The sequence below is a fragment of the Equus asinus genome, chromosome 2 (assembly GCF_041296235.1).
Source record: "Equus asinus isolate D_3611 breed Donkey chromosome 2, EquAss-T2T_v2, whole genome shotgun sequence".
NCBI lineage: Eukaryota > Metazoa > Chordata > Mammalia > Perissodactyla > Equidae > Equus > Equus asinus.
The window spans coordinates 81,186,531-81,208,535 of record NC_091791.1 but is presented as its reverse complement, the minus strand read 5'-3'; the positions used below and the strand labels follow the sequence as shown (position 1 = coordinate 81,208,535).

The 22,005-nt window shown below is 44.0% G+C and overlaps 1 protein-coding gene across 5 annotated transcripts in view; it reads left to right on the top strand.

The window, feature by feature from the left end:
- The window catches only part of MTR (5-methyltetrahydrofolate-homocysteine methyltransferase), a 101,617-nt gene extending 80,318 nt beyond the window's left edge, over nt 1-21,299 (top strand). For 4 of the 5 annotated variants that reach the window (XM_014846519.3, XM_044758557.2, XM_070492208.1 and 1 more), the window contains 9 exons: nt 2,881-2,962; nt 6,929-7,027; nt 8,071-8,146; nt 10,786-10,941; nt 12,323-12,519; nt 15,108-15,308; nt 16,218-16,410; nt 17,614-17,726; nt 18,172-21,299. In XM_014846519.3, coding sequence (XP_014702005.1) covers nt 2,881-2,962; nt 6,929-7,027; nt 8,071-8,146; nt 10,786-10,941; nt 12,323-12,519; nt 15,108-15,308; nt 16,218-16,410; nt 17,614-17,726; nt 18,172-18,258 — 1,204 coding nt within the window. In that variant the 3' untranslated portion in view covers nt 18,259-21,299. The remainder of the gene's footprint in view (nt 1-2,880; nt 2,963-6,928; nt 7,028-8,070; nt 8,147-10,785; nt 10,942-12,322; nt 12,520-15,107; nt 15,309-16,217; nt 16,411-17,613; nt 17,727-18,171) is intronic. The other variant, XR_006520028.2, reaches the window with a different exon arrangement.
- Nucleotides 21,300-22,005: the final 706 nt, after the last annotated feature.

The window sequence follows — 22,005 nt, the reverse complement described above, 5'->3', positions numbered from 1 at the left end:
AAGTCTGGCAGTTAGCTCTCAATTTTTTACTGGTGTAAAGCCAATAACTGCAAAATGTCTTTATTATTTTTTTGTGAATAGTGGAGAATTCAATAGGAAGTCATATTGCTCAAAGCTGGAGATAATTTTCTGAGTTTTAAGAAAAATTCTTAGGAAGTTTGGTGCCAAATCACATAACTGATATTATTTTCCTCTTTGAATTGACTGCAGGGAAGCTTAGAGCTCAGGTCTGTGTGTAGGATTTCGTGGAATGAATTTTATATGTCGATCTCACTCCTGATTGCATCTTAATTTTCCCATCTTTATTTTCTCTTTGTCTCATTTTTCTCATCAAATTTTAAGTTTTGGTCATGCTGCATTTTTATATAAAACACTTTCAATTAATTCTAGGATAGGCTATGACATGAAATAAATACTTCAAGTACTTGTTCTTTTTCAGAGTTTTTAAAAAGATCTTCCAAGGTTAATACTATTGTGCCCATTCAGCAAGTAGGGGCAGTGACTAATTAAATCCTATTTGATGAGTGACTTAGCAGAGATGGATATAGGTTCAGCCTCAGCTCTAGCCCTTTGCTCTTGGTATGGAGGAAGGGGAAGAGAGAGTCCAATGTTTTGCATCTTTTCAGACTTTGGAAAGAAGTCTTCTTCCAGCTAGAGAAGCTTGCATAAATGGAAGCTTGGAAGAAAGTGGAAGCAACGTCAGATTATTTTATAAGGAAACCAGAATCACTCTCGATGGCTGAGCAAGCTCAAATTTTATGCCTGTGCTCATCTAGCTTTGTCAATTTTGTGTTAGAAGGCAGCACTTTTCTTTTACTTATTAATTTATTAATTAATTTATTTAAAATATTGGAATCCGTCAATTCCTTCTCAGTGCCCTTGTCCAGAAGATCATCAAAGAAAATGGCCAGAATTGCACCAAAACCCTTGGATGCTTAATAAATATTAATTGTGTTGATTTTAAAATTTAAAATTGTACTGGTTCTCTTTAAGAAAAGTGCTATCTAAGTCACATCAAGCTTAAAATAATGTTTCCTGGAGGAACTTCATGCAGACTATTCATTGGGGTAAATTCATGTGCTCAAGGAGGTGACCATCTGAGGAAAAGGAAGCAGGCAGAGTCTGACTTGTGTTCTATTTTGAAACTAGAAACAGCTTCTTCTTTATAACTTTTCCTACTGTTTGAAAATCTTCCCCCTCATAGAATACCCAAGGTATCTTCAAATCTTTGATCCCCAAGCACACAGTGGGTACAAAACAGGTCCCCAGGAAGCAGTGGAGTCTGTTTGGCTGCTCCAGGTTCATGGTCTGGCTCCCTCCGTGCTCTGCACCGCAACCTCCCAGCCCAGAAGATGTCTCTTGTACTAACTAGCTTAGGCCTGAACTTCCATCTTTAGGTCAGTTCTTGTGGCTATGGCTTTAGTCCTTTGCTTCCTGTTTATGTACAGAGATACACTTAGAAAGGGCCAGGTGAAATGTTAGTGATCTTGTCTGTCTCATTACGAATGAATTTTTAGAGCCTTCCCTCAGAAGCCTATTAAAAACACACACGTTTGCATCTTTAATATTCTCTTGTTTTTTAAAAATTACCTCAGTAATCCTCGCTTACTAGAACGTGTCAGTTCAGAGGAATGTAAAGTAAAATTGGGTCTCTCCCTTCCCACCTTCACTCCCGTCTCTGACCTGCATGGAACCAGTGTGGACACTTTGATGTGTATCTGTGGCACTTACATCTAAGGTGGGTTGATTGGCACAGGTTGAGGGTGATAGTGTTTGTTTTTTAAAAAATAGTTTTATTAAACATCCTGTTCTTCCGCTTGGTTTTTTTCCTCATATAAAAACATATTCCGGACGTCTTTCCAAACAAAAATACATCTTAATTGAGGGACAGAATATGAAAGTGTCTGACTTGGGGAAGACTGCTGCTACTTTAGGGGAGAAGATGAAACTGGAAAGCACTGCCCGTCTTGTGGGAACTGCTGTTGCCGCCCATTTAAATGCAGTGTGGGAAAGCCCTTGCATCTCTCCATCTTCAGGGCCCTGGTTAACTACTGTAAGGGAGCGCATATGCATTCCCCAGTCTCACTTTAGCGTTATGTTCTGTAATGAAACAGCAGATACGTAGCCTAAGCTATTGCTGTAAACGTTCGGTAATCAGAGGGCAATTTGCTTTGCACTTTAGTTAATTAGGTAATCTTAAGGATTAAAGGGTGTTTCTTCCTCAGCACTGACATTTTCAAGTTTGGCAATAGGGATTTGGGGCTGAGCCAATGTTAGTATAAAATATTTTTGTTGCTTTTGCCTCTCTGTGTTATTTTGTGTTGAATTTATTTAGGGTCTGAGGTTTCTTCCTGCAGGTATCAAGTGGGGTTGAGGTGGTGTCTCCCAGGAATAGGGAGAAGCAGCTAGAGGGTGGTGTCCTGTGTCGCCTGCCTAGTGTCTGGTTCCCCAGGGGCCCTGGCTGGTAGCCCAGCTCATTTGGAGGAAGAAATTCAACTTGACCTTTATGACAGCAAAGTGCAATTGCCTGGGCTGGTTAGCTCCCTTAGTTCAGACAGGTTGCTAATGACTGCAAGGTCGCAGACTCGTCCCCTGCTGGCAGAGAGCTGAGGACAAAGTCGTTCTCATTTTGTCACAGACTTCTTTGCAGCCTGGGCCAACAAATCCATGTCTTTTCCCTTTGGTTTCCCCATCTTAGGGTGGGGAGAAAGTCATCCCAGTTTTACAAGAGAAATTTGAAATTCAATGTTTGTAAGTACCTTGAAATCTCTCTCTGGGAAGCACTGTAAAAACACATCATCTCTAATGGTTCTGAACAAGAGTTGTGTAAGAACTGTCAGCACTGATGGATATGTTTTTCTTCCTGACCCCTCATTTCAGAACCCACACAGCAGTTAAAATAGCTCCAAGATACAGTGCGCCTGTAATCCATGTCCTGGACGCATCCAAGAGTGTGGTGGTGGTAAGTGTAGGCCTTACGTTATTTCAGATACAATGTGAAGAGAGAACAAAGAGAGGATTAAGAGTTAAGGGTATCACCCAAGACCTTCCATTTATTTTTGTCCACTTCTACCAAAAAAAGTGAAAGAATAGCATAAGCCTTATGATAGTGTCACTGCAGTTGTCTGTGTTGCTGGAAGGAGGGCCAGATGAGTGTGTCTTGTGTTTGCAGACCACTTCCTGCACCAGCGGCAGAAATGCCGGTCTGAGTAACAGAGGAATGGTGCCAAGACACCTGTGACTTTGACACCAACCCGGAGAGAGATCTCAGCCATCTACAAATATTTACAAATATGAACATACACTTTCTTAGCTCCATGCCAGAGCTAAAAGGAATGTAGAATTTTTTAAAAATGGCCTGTTTCCAGATAGAAAAGCATTTAACCTAGAACGGGACAGTTGACCCTACCGAAAGACAGAAAAACATTCACTAGATGTTCAAAACCCAAAATAGGAGGTTTTTCTCTATCAATGTAATGAACAACTTACCTAAGTTTTTTCCTTGTCAGTGAAGCCTCATATCCTCTCTTGTTACGTGTTTCATTATTTTCCCTGAAGAACAGGCTGTAATAGCTGGAGGGAATCTGAGTGACCATGTGGTCCAGTGGTTTCCAATTCTCTTAGCCACGGAAACCTTGTGTTCAAGTGACATCTTCCCTGGAAACTCAGTGTGGTACAAATAAGAGCAGCCCCTCCCATCCTGCATCCCACTCCCAGTTCTCATCAAAAGAGCGCAATTTAAAAACCACTGATCTAGTCCAACTTACAGTTTGTGGGTGAAGCAAGTTACTGAGGGGACCCAGTGATTTGGGAGACCACCAGGTGATATCGTGCAGCCTGAACCAGGGTGACCACATTTCCTTAGCCATTTTCCAAAGGAGTTCTTTCAGATCTGTGGATTTATTTACATGAAACTTATACAATAATTGCTGGCATTATTAAATATTTATAGTGTGCTAGGCACTGTAGTAAGTGCTTTACATGGATTTTTTATTTAATCCACATGAGGTAGATACTTTCATTGTCCCCACTTTCAAGATGGAGAAACAGGAATGAAGAGGTGAGTAACTCTGAGGCCACATATCAGTGAAGCGGCCGGTGCGGGATTTGAAGGCAGGGGGTCTTACTCAATGCTGTGTTAAACTTGCTCTCTTGAATTTAACAGTTCTCCTTTACTAAAAAGGATAACATTAAATCAGGCTGCCATCATAAAATTGTAGTTTTTATTTACCATTGACATAGACTAGTGTCCAAATAAACTACATTTCTACAACTCAGTTTTAAAACAACTTTTGTACCTTATATTTGGATTATGTTTCATAAGGAGCTTATGTCAGGTCCATGGTTGCGTAACCAATGGCCCTCTTTTTAATGCTTGCTGCTGTTTTCAGATGCTACTGAATGACTCCAAACATTGCTCATTTGGAGAGGAGGCAGTTGGCCATTTAAGGATGCTGTGCTAACACTGCCCCTTCAGGTAGGGGAAAGACTCTAGCTAGGAAAGAGTCAGCCTCTTGAGTCCCTTCTGAGGACAGGCTCCTTCACTGTCTTAAGGAGCTGCAGCAGCACGGGCCTGGCTGAAAGCAAAGGGTGAGGCGTGGGCCCTTGTGCTCTTTACGGCCAGGTCCAGCCAGGCAGCCAGCAGAGGTTAGCTCTTGTCATAGACAAAGAAACCGCCACCTTTTGAAATTACTCAAACGTGAGTCCAATAATAAATCATTTGGGTAATTGCTTATGACCCTTTTCAGGAGTCAGTGGTACAATTTGTTTAGGTTGATTGTTGGTTCAGAGTCTTGATCTAACCGCAATGAGTGTGGCACAGACCCAGGCCTCTGGCTAACTGGCTCATGAATTTGAAAGATTCCAAAATGTGTTGACTACAAAATAGCTGGACGTTCAGACCTCAGGATGCCTCTTGCTTTCTTTTCTTTCTTTTTTAATAAAAAACAAGGTACCAATATTATTTCTTTTTAAATTATAAAACGTATTTTCAACTTATGCCCTCTCATTGTACTACGATTGCCATGAAAAATAAAAAAGAAGGAAAAGAAAACCTGTACTGTGTCTAAGTGGTTGGCATGAAAACACATGACGGACTCTGCTTTTGTGGAAGGATCCCATCCATTAGCCCATGTAATTGGCCATGAACTCGTTTCCATCAAGCGAGACAGACAGGGCCGGGAGGCACGTGTTACCATGTCTCTGGGAGCAGGGGGCTGTATAGCGGGCTCGAAGGTGCCAACAAACCAGTGGGCCATTCTGTCTACCCAATAGTACCTGTGTCGGGGTATTGTTAAGTTCTTTGAATGTTAAGGAAATCAGGGTTTTGCTTTCTCAGAGTTTAAAATCCAGCAGAATGTAACAATATTTTAGAACATTGGTTACGTGTACTTTCGGGCGCTCAGGAGTAGGCATCCCCTTCTTGTCTTCGTTTAGCTCTGCTGGGTTTCCTAAATGGGGCTCCACTGAGGTAAGGTTCATATAAGGCTGGGAAATACTCTGTGGTGTGGATACCATTTGGGAGCCATTTTTAGGCTTGCCACATGGCCTTTCCTGATTATGGTCCTTAATAAAGTGATTTGGTTTTATAGTAACTTATAGGTGATTAGATTGTAATTAGAGATGCTTAGTAAATTCTCATAGAATTATAGTTACTTAAAGCTGGTAGGCATTTTAGCCATCATCCAGTCTAACTTCCTCAATTTCAGTGATGATATTGAACTTCCCTGCCTTTTTGCGTATTAAAAAATGCTGCTTGAGGCTGCAGAGGTGGGCAGTGCTGTGAGCTTTGAACTGATGTGATCAGTAGCAGCAATTTCATATTTCTTTGTAATCTTACTTTTAGCGTTGGTGGCAGCTATTCCTCTACCAACTTGGTAATCATAGTCATAAACAGCATTTACCTGATCCTAGTTTTACAAGTTACCGAGTGACCTCACATTTCCCAGAAGATCGATTTCCTTTCTTGTTTTAGCAGAAGCTGCCAGGTGGCTGTGATCAGCCTCATTCCTTCAGCAAACATTTAGTGAGGATGCTCCTTGTACGCACCGGGCACTGAGCTAGAAACCAGGGACGTGAACGTGGTGTCCTCTAGTGAGGAAAGTCGATACATAGATAGATACTAAAAGCAAGTACGCTTACTAAAAGTAAGTGTAGTGATGGAGAGATGAGCAGAGTATCTTTGGAACACTGAAGAAGAGGGGTGTTGGAGGTCCCCAAGACCACCCTCAGTTTCAGTGATTTGCTAGAAGGACTCTCAGAACTCAGAAACACTCTTATACTCACAATCATGGTTTATTACTGTGAAAGGATACAGATAAAAATCAGCAAAGGTGGAAAGATGCATAGAGTAGAATCCAGGAAGAGCAGGCGTGAGCTTCCGGGTGTCCTCTCCCTGTGGAGTCATATGGACAGTGCTTAATTCTTCCGCTAGTGACGTGTGACAGCGTGTACAGAGCGTTGTCAGCCAGGGAAGCTCACCTGAGCCTTGGTATCCCAGGCTTTTATTGGGAGTCAGTCATGTAGACGTGGAATACTCAGACTTCAACCCCTCCAGAGGTCAAACAGATACAGCAGGAGCTGAGTCTCCCCATAAATCACATTGTTGACATAAACTATCTGGGGTGGCCCACGACCCCAGGTAGGCAAAGACACTCTTATCAGGCAGATATTCCAAGGGCTTAGAGCGCATCTCCCAGGAGCCTGTCAAGACCGGTCTTTTCTTCAGAATGTGCAAGATTTGAACATCCCAGGCCTACTGAGTTGACCCTTTACTGCACACCCAGGCAGGAATTAGCAAAGTTGGTGAAGGGAGAGGAAATGATGGGAAAAGTTTCCTGAAGGCAGTGTCACCAGAACTGACTGGAATTGCACGTTTTATCTTCTTTTGCTGCTCTGTTGTGATTGAACGCTGATCTTGCGTTTTCAGTGTTCTCAGCTATTAGATGAGAATCTAAAGGATGAATACTTTGAGGAGATCATGGAAGAATATGAAGATATCAGACAGGACCATTATGAATCTCTCAAGGTGAGTGATAAAAACAGGACCCTGTTTGTTTGGGTAATAAAATGATCCTATAGTTTTTAATGTGACTTTACTGTTTTGAGGAGGTAAGGTTTAGGATCATTTTAGAGAAGTCCTATTTTTTAGTTCAAGTCAGACTTCTTCAGAGTCTAAATTCCTAATAATTTTTGGCTTTATTAAAATTAATTTTATTTATTCTGCCCAACTTTTATTGGGTACACAGTAGGTGTTGGGTGCTGTGCTAGATACCAGAGTTATGAAAATGAATAAAATATGAGGTAGTCCCCAGCAGGGAAACAGGAACCAAAACAGTGTACTGAAATCACTCCCACAGATCCTGTTCTTGAGGAGAGAATGGGAGAAAGTGAAGACATTAGACAGGACTGTTGTAAGCCTCGCTCCCTGACTGCCCGGCGCTGGCTGTGCAGAGTGGTGTGTCAGCACTGTCCCTGTCTGGATGAGCTTCAGGCAGTCTGTGGAGAGTGGGCACAGTTCCTCTGCAGAGGTCGTTGGGATACTTCTCCCTGGTTATCCGCCAGCTGGGCGTTGTCTGAGGGTGGGGGCGGTGCGTTTTGGGGCTGACTAGGCAAATGGAATGAGATAACAAACAGCATGAAGACAACAGATGTTTCCAAGCTGTTGGCTTTCCTCCTTCCCTTAGGTTTGCCCACAGTTGACAGTTTCTTAGTTCTGCCTTCTGGTCCTCGGGGCAGTGGAGAGCGGGCCAGTTAACCCCGGCCTCAGGTGTTCTAAAGCACAGGCAGGAGACCGCTCCACTGCCATGTTCATCCCACGGTCAAGGCTGCAGGTCAGCCTTATATTCACATATCAATATTCAGTGGATATTTAATGAGTCTTTATTGTGCTGGTGCTGATGTGAAGCCATATTGGATGGGAAAGGAAGAGCTATTTAGGGCTTGAATTTTCATTAATAAAAATATTTGTTTTCTTGAAAAACTTATGTACTAGCTTTCTTGAACATACTTTCAGGGTAGCAGCTGAAAAGCTAAGAGTCTCTGACTAAGCAACTTTTCTTTTTTTCCTAGGAGAGAAGATACTTAACTTTAAGTCAAGCTAGAAAAAATGGTTTCCGTATTGACTGGCTGTCAGAGCCTCCCCCAGGTCTGTCTGGCTATTGGTTAGAGAAAGGCTGCGTGTGCTAACTGTGAGCCGAAGAGCCATTTGCATTTACTTGGCTATAGAATCAAACAGGCAGCTAGAAACTCTTAATTGTGTCTAATGATGATGAATGACAATGATGATTAAAAATAAAAGGAAATGGGTACCATTTATGGAGGACCAAACACTGCCCTGAGATTGACCTGCAGCGGCTCTGAGCCCTTGACACAACTCTGTGATGAATGTGCTATTGTCCTCACTTTAATTTGAAGAAACTGGGTTTCAGGTAATAACCTGAAAGGTTACTAGGATTCTCTGTGATCTGTCTTGTAAACCTATATTCTTTCCTCTGTGCTGTGCTTGAGTGAACCCCCTTCGGCTTGAAGCAAGTTCTAGAAACCTGCCTGGGTGGTACGGTCACTGGGTTGGCTTGGGTCCAGGCGGGCCCAAGTGCAGACATGGAATGTCTGAAATTGAAAATGCCTTTGCGTTGAACAGACCTTTAAATCATTTCAGCAGAGCCGGGTCTCCTATTTCTTGTTCATGCTCTCATTCTCTCTCTGGATGCTTCCCTCTTTTTATTTCTTTTATCGGGTTTCTTCCCTTTCTTATTTCTAGCCACCTTTTTTGCCTTGCATAGGTGTTCACAAGGGAATAAAATGTGTAAGATGTTTTGACAGGCTCAGAGATGCGTGAGATACAAATGCAAAACTAAGACAGGGCGAATAGGGGTTATATTAATTGAATCCATATTTCCAAGGTAATACCTCAAATCAGCTTTCATTGTTCACAACATCTGTGTTCTACACGCGCTCAGCAGAGTTGACAGGATTAAATTGAAAATGTCGGTGAGCTTGGTTCTAATTTCTGTCCTGCTGGGTTCAGTGAGGCTTAGTGGGAAGAATGCAGATTGGGAGCCAGGATGCCTGGGTTCTAATCCTGGCTCAGCTCCTGGCTCTGAACCACGGAGTGACCCTGAGCATCTTACTTCTGTGTTTGACAGTTTCTAATGTGTAAAAAAAGGAGTGAGTTTATGGAAATGTTGTGAGGACAAAACAATATGTGAAAACTTTTGAAAAATGTAAATCACTATATAGTTCCAACTATTATTTTCTCTTTACCTTTCACTGTGAAATTGGAAAAATATCTGAAGGGGACGTCCATTTTAACCAAGTCAAACCTCCAAAGCACATCTTGGTGGAAATAGTCCTCTGAGGCCCACAGTGCCAGGCAGCGGGGCTGACACTTTTTGAGTGGCCGTTTTAACCCCCATCGGGGCCCCTGCAAGGCCCTGACCCTGCCCCCTGCAGGGCGCTGGAGGCCCTGAGGTACGGCCCTCAGAAATGTTTTGGAGGGCAACCCAGTCCTAGGGTAGTTGCAGGAAGTCGGTAAAGGGAGGAAGAAGGGTTCTTTTCCACGATCCTTGGCGGTAAAACCGCAAGCAAATCTTAACCTCTGGAAGACAAGCTTATTCAGGGATGACGTCCCTTGGTGCTGCTGCAGAGCAAGAGGGGGCTGTCGGCAGGAGAATGTTGGTAGTTCCTTCTCAGTTACCGAAGGAATCAGCACAATAGAATATTTACACGGAAGGGATCATCCTGTGTGGTAAAAAGACCAGGTGCAAGTGGGCAAGAGTTACTGTCAACATGTATGAAAAGGTAGAGATTTCCGGGCAAAATTAAGAAGCTGCTCGTACTTTCTCCTCTCACTTTTACCATCCAATGAAGAAAGCACTCTTGAGACTTTTGTGTTATCCCAGAGCCCCTGAGATTGTCAGTATAGTCTAAGTTCTCCGATCCCTATTCACAGATCAGGAAACTGAGGGCAAGAGGGCTAGGAAGCTGGCTGCAGAGTCAGTCCCTGGGACTCTGACCTGACCCCGCCACGGGCGTGGTGAGGTCGGGGGCAGTATTGCTGCTCATGAAATCCCAAAAAGCCCAGTGGCACCATCTGTCTCGGATGTCTTCACCATTATTTAACGTAGGGCGTATTTTAGACTCACGAGGAGGTATAAAGAACAATGTGCTGAACATCCATGTATACCCGCTAACCACTTAAGAAAGAACCTTCTGTCCATTTTAAAAAGCAAACAGTACATGTGCAGTGGGAGCCCCTGCGCCCCTCCCTCCCCCACTAGGTCCTGAGTTGATGCCTTGCTGCCGTGCACTTCCTCACCCTTTGACTATGTGCACGTGTGTCAGTAGGCAGTACAGATTATTGTGTCACGTTTTTACGCTATATATAAGTGGCTTACTATGTATGTCTTTCTACAATGGTCTGTATTTTATATTGTCTTCATTTGTACAAGTGAAGATTAACCCAAGTCTTTTATTTTTCCTGGGCGGGGTCGGGGGTGGAAGGGTTGACGGGAGAGTTTCCATGGGCGGTGCAGTCAGTCAGCTGCATGGGAAGAATCGTTTTATTTAAGATTTGTTGCAGAATTACTCCTTCTCTACGATAATTTAAAGTTCTCCTCTTTGTAAAACAACTCATACGAGTGACAGGAGGGAGGCAGAGTGTGGGAGCCAACAGAGCAGGAGAGAGCCGGCCAGGAAGGCCTCTAGAAAGCAGCGCTGCATGTGAGGGCTGCTCAGCCCCGGGCGCCTGGTGGTAGTGTTGACAATGGTACTTCTTTCCCATAGTGAAGCCCACGTTTCTTGGGACGCGGGTCTTTGAAGACTATGACCTGCAGAAGCTGGTGGACTACATTGACTGGAAGCCTTTCTTTGATGTCTGGCAGCTCCGGGGCAAGTACCCGAATCGAGGCTTTCCCAAGATCTTTAACGACAAAACTGTAGGTTAGTTCACTAAGTCCTTCCTTCCTGCTCTGACAGTTGAGACAGTCTGAGACTTTGGAGACGAGACTAAGTGGTGAGCAGTGGGTGTGGATTATGCAGGGTATAGTTTATTGTTATAGCATAGGATATTGTTTACCTGCTCAACTCTTTAATGGTTTTTAAATTGCTGGCTTGGTCCTTATTTATCAGCTAAATTTGGCATTTCTGTGTATCCATTCTTTTAATAAATGTTTATTGACATCAGTTACATGCCAGGCTCTTCTGGGAATACACAAAAGAAGACATGTATAACCCCTGTCCTCTGGGACCTGGCTAGCTGGTGCAGCCACAGTGACGGGTAATTCCCGTACAGCATGCCGAGCACCTGCTGCAAGGTTGAGCCCAGGCTTCTGTGGACACAAGATGAGATAGACCTCAGTCTAGGAGGTCAGGGGAGGCTTCCTGGAGGAGGTGGTGTTTGAGATGCTTTTTGAAGATTAGGTGGGAGTTACCGAGCCTGGGACTGGGGACGTGAGATGGCATCGAAGAAAAGGACATTCCAGGCAGAGGAGACAGAATATGAGAAGGCACAGACACATGTGCCAATTTGGGGGCCCGCAAGGAGTCCTTTGTGCCTGGAGCATTGGTGAGGGGAGGAGGACTTGGGGCAATAAGCTAGAGAGTGGGTGAGTCGATAAGCTGCTAGCCCCGCTTCTCACTCCTAACCCTACCCCCAAAACTTACCTTAGAGACATGGGCTCCAGATGCTAAGCCATTCGAAGGATTAGGTGATAGCCAGATTAGAGCAAGGTGGAGGGATACACTGGCAGAAGTGTGGGATTAGGGCCAAGAGGAGCCTGACATCTAGAGTCAAAACCAAGAGGAGGGTGTCCTGGGAGCCTGGCTCCTGCTGTGCAGGTGACAACGTGCAGGGGCCCGAGCTGAGGCCGTCCAGGTGCAGCGCTGACGCCACTTCAGCGGGATTGGGGCCACGCTTCACCCTCCGCCTATTCCACATCCCCAGGCTCATGTGAGGTCAGTGGAGTTCTGTGTGCACGAGGACTGTCAGTGACGGAAGGATTTGGCCTGCTTTGTTTCACTCTCTGTCTGACAGACTGCTTTGGGAAGCCACAGATTTGGCACTCTGCCTTTTGTTAAATGGGAAAGTTGCAGTGGCTTGAGCTAGGAAAACAGACTATGGGAGCTGTACTTAGCAGAAACCGCTGAACCCTTAGCTGTTCCACCTTCAGTTGTGCTGATGACAAACGCTGAGAAAGGATTTGAGGGGAAAAGAGAGGCGCGAAGAGAGAACATGGCTGAGGAGGGGTAGTGGTCTTAAAAAGGAGCATTCTTTGCTGATTATTTTTGGCATCTTTAAGTGAATTCTTATATTTCCTAAAAGGTGAAGAGGCCAAAAGAGTCTATGATGATGCCCAAAATATGCTGAAAGCATTGATTAGTCAAAAGAAACTTCAAGCCAGGGGCGTGGTTGGGTTCTGGCCGGCGCAGAGTGTGCAAGATGACATCTGCCTGTATGCAGAGGACGCAGAGCCGCAGTCTGCAGAGCCCATTGCCACCTTTTATGGGCTGAGGCAACAGGTACGGAGAACCATATTGACAGCAAACACACTGCTGCTGCTTTTTGGTTTAAGCGCTAAAAAAACCATGAATAAGTCTGAGCTTTGTGTAAATGATACCTCTGCCCCATCTCACCCCAAATGACCACTCACAGGCCCAAGCCCAAAGCATTTGTGGGGACAATGGAGAGAAGGCGCCAACGTGGGTTTTGAGGCTGGCCTCTCAGGCAGCAGGAGAGAGGTGTTTAAAGTTATGTTGGACAGGTGGATGAGAAACGTTGCTGCCTTGGATGGTCACATACAGATGAACAATTACTTGTTCAAAAACATTGGTTTGCATGCATGTGCATTATTAAAATAGGCTGATGGCTTGCTTTCTTAAGAGGAGGACATGCAGGAGCAAACATTTGCTGAACCCACTAGATGCCAAGTGCTTAGCAGGGCACGTGATGGACCATCTTGTTTACTTTCCACACAGCCTTGTTGTCGGTCAGTTTATGTTTCCATTCTACAGAGGAGAAAATGAAGGCTGGTGGGCTTGTTCTAAGTCCCACAGCTGAGAGGGGAGAGCCCAGCCTGTCTGCACCCGGATGGCTCTTCCTTCACTGCACCAGCTTCCTTCAGTGTGATGAGAACAGGCTCTTCTCAACACGGCTCCCTCTCATATGCCTCCACCTCTAAAAATGCTAAGATCGTTTGCATGTCCCTTTAGCTGCTACAAAAAAATAGTTGTCCTAATCAAGGACATTCACTAGTCATTAACAAAGGACTGTAGTAAATTATTCTTGCAGAATTTCACTGCTGTTTTCAGTCATTCAAAAGTGATAGTATTGCTTTTAATTATAACCACAGTATAATTCATAATGATAGATACTTTAAGCGTAACAACATCTGAAGTGATTCCTCAGTTTGGGACATTAAACAGTACCACGGCAAGTTAAATGACAGCAGCTACATCCTTACTGTGTGCACTCAGACTCGGACACCACAGAGTACAAGGCACTGGGGTTCTGATGCTAAGATCCAGCCCCTCCTCACTAGGGAATTGGTGATTTCTCTTTTACAGGTGTTATTAAGGTCAGAAACCTCTTCCCTGGCCCAGTCTTTCATCCTTCAAATCCTCTATCTTCTGATTTCTTTTTATGTCCAGTACCATTCATGTCCAGGCAGTCTGTGACAGACTGTAGGAGGGCGTTTAATATAGTGACTTCTCAGTGTACGTATATCACCTACTCAGATACACACTTCTAAAGAGGTGCTTTCTTCCAGTACACTCTGGAAAATTCTGGCTGCAGTGTCTTACTGCTCTGGGAGTCTCCTGTTCTGAGTGGCTCTGATCGCTGTCTCTTCTGAAGTGCCGTGGGGCTCTGTGACCTGTCTCTCCTGTGGTGCCGGGAAGCTTTGTGTCTCTCTGGCTTTTGTTAGCAGAGGACAGGTGATAGGCAGAGTACACTGGAAAGCGGCTTCTCCCTGCATCGCTGTCCCTGAGCTCTCTGACATTTCCACATGCCATTATCAAACACCTTTTTGCCTACAGCCACTTAATCATTTTCTGCCCAGTGTCAATTAGGCTGTACTTGTTTCCAGAGCTGGCAGGCAAATAGCTCTGAAACTTCTGGGTTGGCCACTCCTTGATTAATTGATCACTTCTAAGCAGTGCCGGATAGTGGTCAAGGGCCTTGGTTGTGGTGTCAGACCACTGGGCCAGCCCCTGTCTGACCTTGAGCTAGTTAATCAAGCTCTCTCTGCCTCAGCTTTCGTGTCTGTAAAATGGAGCTGATGGTATCACTTACTTCACGAGATTCTTGAGAGGATTAAATTAGCTAATTCATATAAAGCACCAAGAATAGTGCCTGACATATAGTAAGCACTTAATAAATATTAGTTATTAGCTGTTTACCTTTCAGCAAATGTTTACTATTTGTGAAATACGTGTAACACCTTATTTGCCAGCTTAGTAACAGGGAAGGGTCAGTCATCGGCTGAAAATGAAAAATGGGCGAGGATAGGCACCTGGCCTTCTGGAGAACGTCCCAGAGGCAGAGCCTCCTGAGTTCTTTGTCCGGTTTCTGCCCTGCCCAGGGAGTCCTTCGCTGTCTCCTGACCCCCGCCTGTGGCGGGCAGCCACGGCCCCTGTGTTGCTGACCCAGCAGTTTGTTGAACTGCTTCTGTTGGTGCAAAGTCAAGGTTTGTACATTGAGTGGACCCTTCTCAAACTTAACTTCAGAATTTAATGTTGATCTTGAGTTAAAACCACTTTTGGGGAAAAAGTTCTTTTTATATGAATGTTTAGGTTTCCAGATCCCAGCACAGTACCTGTAGGCATTCAGAAAATGTTTGGTGAGTGTGTAAAGGAGCGAATTAATTGGTTTCCTGACTATGCATGTTATATCATGCCATATATTCTTTGAAATTTCATTTTATTTGCTTATTCAACAACTATTGACTAAATACTCAGGCACGATTCTAAGTGCTAGGGATGTAACAGTGAGCAAAACAGACATCCCAGTTTGAAGCTCATATTCGTTTGAAGATACCAGAATGCTGTTCACTGTGTGCTGGTGCCGTGCCCATGCTGATGATCCCTCCACCGACTCCTTTGATTTTAAGGCCGAGAAAGACTCTGCGAGCACAGACCCATACCACTGCCTGTCCGACTTCATCGCTCCCCTGCATTTGGGCATCCGTGACTACCTGGGCCTGTTCGCCGTTGCCTGCTTTGGGGTGGAGGAGCTGAGCAAGACCTATGAGGAGGAGTGTGATGACTACAGCAGCATCATGGTCAAGGCGCTGGGGGACCGGCTGGCAGAGGTAGAGCAGCAGTACACTGAGGACAGCACCCATGATGGGTGCCAAAAAGCTAAGCAACCCTTAGAATCAGTGTCTTCTTTTTCTTTTTCCATGTTGGAGGAGGCTGGCTTTAACATCACACATATTTTAAATCATGAATTCTTGAATTGCTCTCACACCTTTTTATTTTGGGGAGGAAGAGTGGCCCTGAGCTAAAATCTGTGCCAGTCTTCCTCTGTTTTGTCTGTGGGGCTCCACCAGAGCATGGCCTGACGAACGGTGTGTAGGTCCATGACCGGGATCAAACCCACAAACCCCAGGCTGCCACAGCAGAGCGTGCAAACTTAACCACTACGCCACCAGGTTGGGCCCTCACACATCATCTTTTGGGCAAAGAAAAACCTTCAGCAATGCCGTAGGTGGTAGTCACCCTTAGAATCTTGACCTCTTTGCCTTAGTTCTGATATCTCCCTTTGCTTGTCGTGACATTTTCCTGAAGAGCCCAAAAAATTAAAAACGGATTTTTATTTCAGAACTCCTCATTCTAACGTTGATATCCTCTGTAGATTCCTCATCTTCCTCTGCATGGAATGGGGTAACCTAAGCCATGGGGAGGTCCTCTCCCCTCTCCCTGAGGCTAACAATGGTCCCAGCGTCTCTTTCTGGCCACCGTCAGCTCTAGACTGACAGTGAGGGAAATGTTTAAGTTAAAAGGCCTGCATTCCTCAGATTATTGAATAAGGTGCTTCAGAGCCCAAAATTGAGGAGCAGAGCAGCTAATGAAACTACAAACGAGTCGAGAATCCAGTCACATTTTCCCTGTGGTCCAGGTGAGGGACGTGCCCTGGATGACTTTGATTGAGAGGGTGGGGGGCACTGATGCTGAGGGCTCTTGCCTCTGCCTAAGCACGCCTCATTCTGGGCTCCCAGGCCTTTGCGGAGGAGCTCCACGAAAGGGTCCGCAGAGAACTGTGGGCTTACTGCGGCAGCGAGCAGCTGGACATCGCTGACCTGCGAAGGCTGCGCTACGAGGGCATCCGCCCAGCTCCCGGCTACCCCAGCCAGCCTGACCACACTGAGAAGCTCACCATGTGGAGACTGGCTGACATTGAGCGGTGCACAGGTGTGTGCCAGGAGGAGGCGAGCACCTCCCTCTCCTTATTTAATAGATACACTTTTGTCAAAGTAATGGTGCATATGGTTAAAAATTTAAAAATATGGAAAGGCTTATAATGAAATCATCCCTAATCCCATCCTTTCTCACTCCTAGCTAGCTATTCTAGTATTTTACCTCCATGTTATTGAATAGTATTCTTACATTACTATTTTACCATTTTAAGATTTATCAATTTTAATTATTTTCTCTTAACCTCTAACAGATGGGAATTTAGCTACTCATATTACCCCATACATCTCCTGCCCCATTTTCCCATTACAGGTGTGTTAACTGCTTTTACTCTCTCCATTAGTGACCTTTGTAACCTTTAGTAACATTTCACGTTAATTTCTCCTCCCATTGCTTATAGACAGTGTCTTTGGGCACTGGTTTTGCACAACTCCCACTGGTCCCTTCAGCTTTCTCTCTTTACCTTTACGCTGTTATTAACACAATTAACAATTTCAGTGGACTTAATCAAAAGCATGCCATCAACACTGAGTTAAAGGAATAAACACTGATGGAGTTAAAGGAATCTAGATTTAAGTGAGGAACAGTGAGGCTGTGTTGAATCCGCATTAGCAGGAGTAGGAGTTGTGAGATATGGATTTGAGTCCTGTTTCTGCTGTAAGCCCGCTGGGAGATCTTTGGCAAAGCACTTAACCTTTGTGCTGCACTGTTTCCTTGTGCGTAAAATGAATGGCTTGGACTAGATAGCCTTAATGTTCCCTTTGAGTTCTAAACTCCTATGAAAAAGTATCTTTTCTTTCTAAGTGCCATTGTAGGCACATTCTTAATGGGTCCCTGGTAGCATTGGCCCCACAGGAGTCCTTGGAGGTTCAGATGGTGCTCTCATCTCCAAGGCTGGAGCAAATGGGGGCCTCTGTAACTGACCGTGGAGGCCTGGGGGTAGGAGTATAGGGAGTCTTTTCCACGCCTGTCCCCCTGGGTTAGAGGAGATCTGCACGTCCTGAGTTTGTTCATCCCCTTGGCAGCAATTTGCTAGATGGGTCTGATCACATCTTTCGTACTGTGTCATGTGTCCACCTAGAAGGCATGAATTCACTTTCATTCACTTGTTCAGCAAAAGTTAATTGGGTGCCTACTGACTGCCAGGTCCTGTGCTAGGCACTGAATAAATGAGCATTTTCCCCATGTTCCTCTCTCTAGGCATCAGATTAACAGAATCATTAGCAATGGCACCTGCCTCAGCAGTATCTGGCCTTTACTTCTCCAATTTGAAGTCCAAATATTTTTCTGTGGGGAAAATTTCCAAGGATCAGGTAAGTTAGCTGTTTCATTGTGTATGACTTCCCTAGATACCTGTCTTGTTTTAAGTGGAACTCTAGAACCTATTTTATATTTTACACATGAAAGAAAATAAAATGAGAGTGAAAGGATGAAGAAATTTACCTCACTTAAGGTCTTAATTTCCTTTCAACCCATTACTCTGATTCTAGTCCTCCCATCTACACACAGAGCCCCCCATACACACACTCACCCTCTCATCCAGCTTCTAAGCATCAGAAATTTACTACATGTAGTTTTTCTGCCCAGAGAATAAGGAAGCTTGGTGAATAGATAAGTGTCTCCTTCCATGTAACTCAGTAGATTGCTATTAAGACAAGAAATAGAAGATACTTAATGTTTTTTGGCAAATCCTGTGGAAACTTCAATTCAAAAAGTCTTATCATTTTGGTTTAATAAGCTGCTTTTAATCTTTTGCAGATTGAGGATTATGCTTTGAGGAAGAACATGTCTGTGGCTGAGGTTGAGAAATGGCTTGGACCCATTTTGGGATACGATACAGACTAACTTTGTTTTCACCTTCGCTGTACTTGATGATCTTCAAGGAAATACAACCCAGAGTGCCTTCAAAATGATAGCAGCAGCAGCAGCACGCCTGTCGGCATCTGGCTGACATTTACCTGCTTCAGGTTTGGGAAGTTTGGTGGAACCTTCTAGAGGAGCAGGGTCTCCCCATAGCCCTTGGAAACAAGCAGCTATTTTCAGGGGACCTTGAATGAAGAGCAGCGAGCAGAACGCTGGTGGTGTCCCTGGTCCCTTGGGGACTGGGACAAGCTGGAAGTACAGATCTTTTGCATTTCAAAGCAAGTCAGCTTGCTTTTTTCATTTTTACCTTGAATCTAGGCCACTTGTTCTTTTTTTTCCCCCCCTCTCTCTTAGAAAAAAGCCTGAAACTCAGTTGAATAGAGAAATGTATAGAGAAATATGACCCTGTGGCAAAATGACGCTGTGAGAAATGGGGCATTTTAGTTGTAATGGTTATGACGGTCAACTCGGACAGGGCAGAAAGGATAACTCTGCTCTCTTTCCAGAATGCCTCGTTTTCTAAAGGCCCGATTAAATGGGTGCAGAAGTGCCTTTGGCAAAAGGCGCGCTGTCCCTGCTGGCTTCTCAGGAATGCTTCGGATGTCTGCTCTGTGCGGTCAAATGCAGTAGTGTTCTCTAAGCATTTTTGTCCTCTCATAAGTTCATAGCCCCTAGCCCTAAGGAAAACAAGGAGGTGGGGAGAGAGTGTGCTGTTCAGGGTCATTAACATCTTTTAGTTGTGTCCAGAATTGAGCAGGTTCTCGGCTGAGCCATGGTGTCCTGTGCAGATTTGGACAGGTGAACAGCGTAATTATACTCAGTTCTTCCTCTTCTGCACTGAACCACCTCCAGACTCATACAACTTAGGGATAGCACGTTGCCTTGTTCTCAGTTATTTCAGGGGAAATGGTAAGAACGTGGGCACTGAGGTCAGGCATACCTGGATTCTTATTTCAGCTGTGCCACTTACTTGCTGTATGACATAGGCAAGTTACTGAAGCTCTCCAACACTATTTTCTCATCTGTAAAATGGGGACAATAGTACTAGTTCCTATCTCGTGGGCGTGAGGGGTGGGTTGAACAAGATGATGCACATAAGGCAGGTGATAGGGATGTGGCACACAGTGAGTGCTTGGTGAACGGTAGCTTCTGTAGGGGTAGCCCCTCCAGGTCAGCACGCAGCTGTGCTCATGGAAAGGGGAGGATATGAGATTAATAGTGAAAAGCTATTGGGGAACTGCATGTGGTAGTGACTGAATTGGATATGCTAGGTACCCTTTCTGGGATTAGACCCCATGTAACACTGTGACTGGGAAGGAGAAGCTGCCTCCTATGTCACATGCACCATCAGTACTCATTTTCTGAGTGACAGCCCCCCCAACCCCACCTCTTGTTATATAAGTTGACTTTGCCCCCAAAGCAGTTATATCAAATATACATTCAGGTACATTGGAGGTGAAAGGGAAAAAAGACTTAGGAAATGATAATCCTACATATCTGCAGTATATACATGTTCATTTGCAGAGTGACATACCTTTTCAGGCGTCATTTGCCCTTAACTTGCCTCCACAGCGTGGCCGATGAGTGGAGTAGGTCTGCACCCAGGATCTGAACCTGCGAACCCGGGCTGCCGAAGTGGAGCATGCAGAACTTTAACGACTCGGCCACGGGGCCGGCCCTGAAGTTAGGGTTTTTAACCTATCTGTTCTGTCATTAATGATTTCTTAATTGTTAGATCCAGTGGTCTTTCCAGTGATTTTTCTTCTCAATGGGTTTGGATAGTTTTGACCACTTCTTCAAAATTCTTCCCCTGGCTCCCCCTTGACGTCATTCTTCTGGTTAACCTTCTGTGTTTCTGATAGTTTCTCAGCCATTTCCATAGTTTTCTTTCCCTCTGCCCATTTTAATCCTGGTGTCCTCAAGGGCCAGTTATCAGTTGTCTTTTTGGCCTGTATAGTTTTAACAGGCAGTCTCATCGAATCATTATCTCCGTCCAAACTCTGTCATGAAGAACATAGCATGCATCCAACAGCCTCTTCCAGGAGGACATGCAGACACCTCCGACTGTGTGTCCCAAACTAGCCTCATTGTATTCTTCTCAAATTCTGATGTATTCAACAATGAAGAATGGTGCCACCACTGAAGCTAACAAACTTCGAACTCATATCATTGTTTTCTTGGACTGTTACAGTTATCTAAAAAAAATTGCATATAAAGGACACACTTCCCCTACTTTAGTTGGGATGGTGGTAGAAAGGTTTAGGGAAGGCAATGTTTAGACTGAGGCCCGATTTGGAACTTAAAGGATGAAGATGAAGAAGCAAAGTGGGAACTAGTGAAGAGCCATCTTTTTTCATGAGTGGGACTGTTACAAGTTGTAGAGATGTCAACTCTCCCCAGTTGATCTCTAGATTCAATGCCATTTCCAAAAGAAGTTCTAACAGAGGTTTAGTTACCATAAGCAGATACTTAAACTTATATGGAATAGGTAAGGACTAAGAATGACTGAATGCTTCCAGATATGAAGCAGAGCCTGAGGAGACTTGCCTCAGAAGATGGTAAGTTTTCTTGTAGAAATGGTGTTGTATATACTGCAGAGATAGGTATTCTGAGTAGTGCAATGAGATAAGGAGCCTGGAAAATAAGCCATGCATATGTTGACCTTTGAGATATGACAGAGGTGGCATGGCAGATCACTGGGAACAAGGATGACTCAAGTAGTGCTAGAACAATGGTTACCATATGGAAAAAATGAAATTTGATTTCTGACTTACACCTTACCTAACAATCAATTCCAAATACATTACAGTCTTCAGTACCAAAAGCAAATGTTTAGATGTTTGCATGAAAAAAATGTTAGGGCAGGAAAGAATCTCTTGAGACACAAAGCACTAATCATAAAAGAAAAGATGATTAAATCAACAATATTAAAACTAAGGATTTATGTTGACCTAATAAATAATTCAAAGTGGTGAAAAGACAAGCCATGACTTGGGATATTTACAATACAATTAACTGACAAAGGATTAGTAAGCAGAATATATACAGAATTCCTATTTTTAAAAAAACTCAATAGAAAAGATGTGAAAAGGCGTTTCACAGAGGAGAAACATGGGGCTTATAAATAGATAGATGTTCCAGGGCATTGGAGATAGAGAAATATAAATTAAGATCAAAATGAGATTCCGGTTTACATCCATTAGATTTGCAAAATTTAAGGAGTCTGACAGTCTGGGTGCTAAAGAAGATGTCTGAGAACTTGTACATTGTGTGGTATGTAAACTGGCACCTCAGCTCTTCTAGATTATACCTCACAGAGTTGAACATTTGCGTACCTTAGGATCTAGCTTATGACTCAGACTCCCGGTTGTATATCCAATAAACTCGTGCACATGTGTACCAGGAGGTATGTATGAGAATGTTCACAGTAACATCTTCATGACTGTTAATAACTGGAAAAGCTGAAATGCCTGTCTGTAGGAAAAGAATAAGTAAATTAGGTATATTCATACTAAGGGGTAGTATTCAATAGTGAAAATGAATGCAATACAGCTATACCTGATAATAAGAATGAATCTCAGGAAATATTGAGAAAAAAGGCAAGTTCCAGGAGACCATATTTGGTATGAAACTATTTTTCTTGAGCTCAGAAACCATCAAAACCAAAGAGTATATTGTCTGCATACATAAATGGTAAAACTATATTGTAAAAAAAAAAAAAAGTAACAA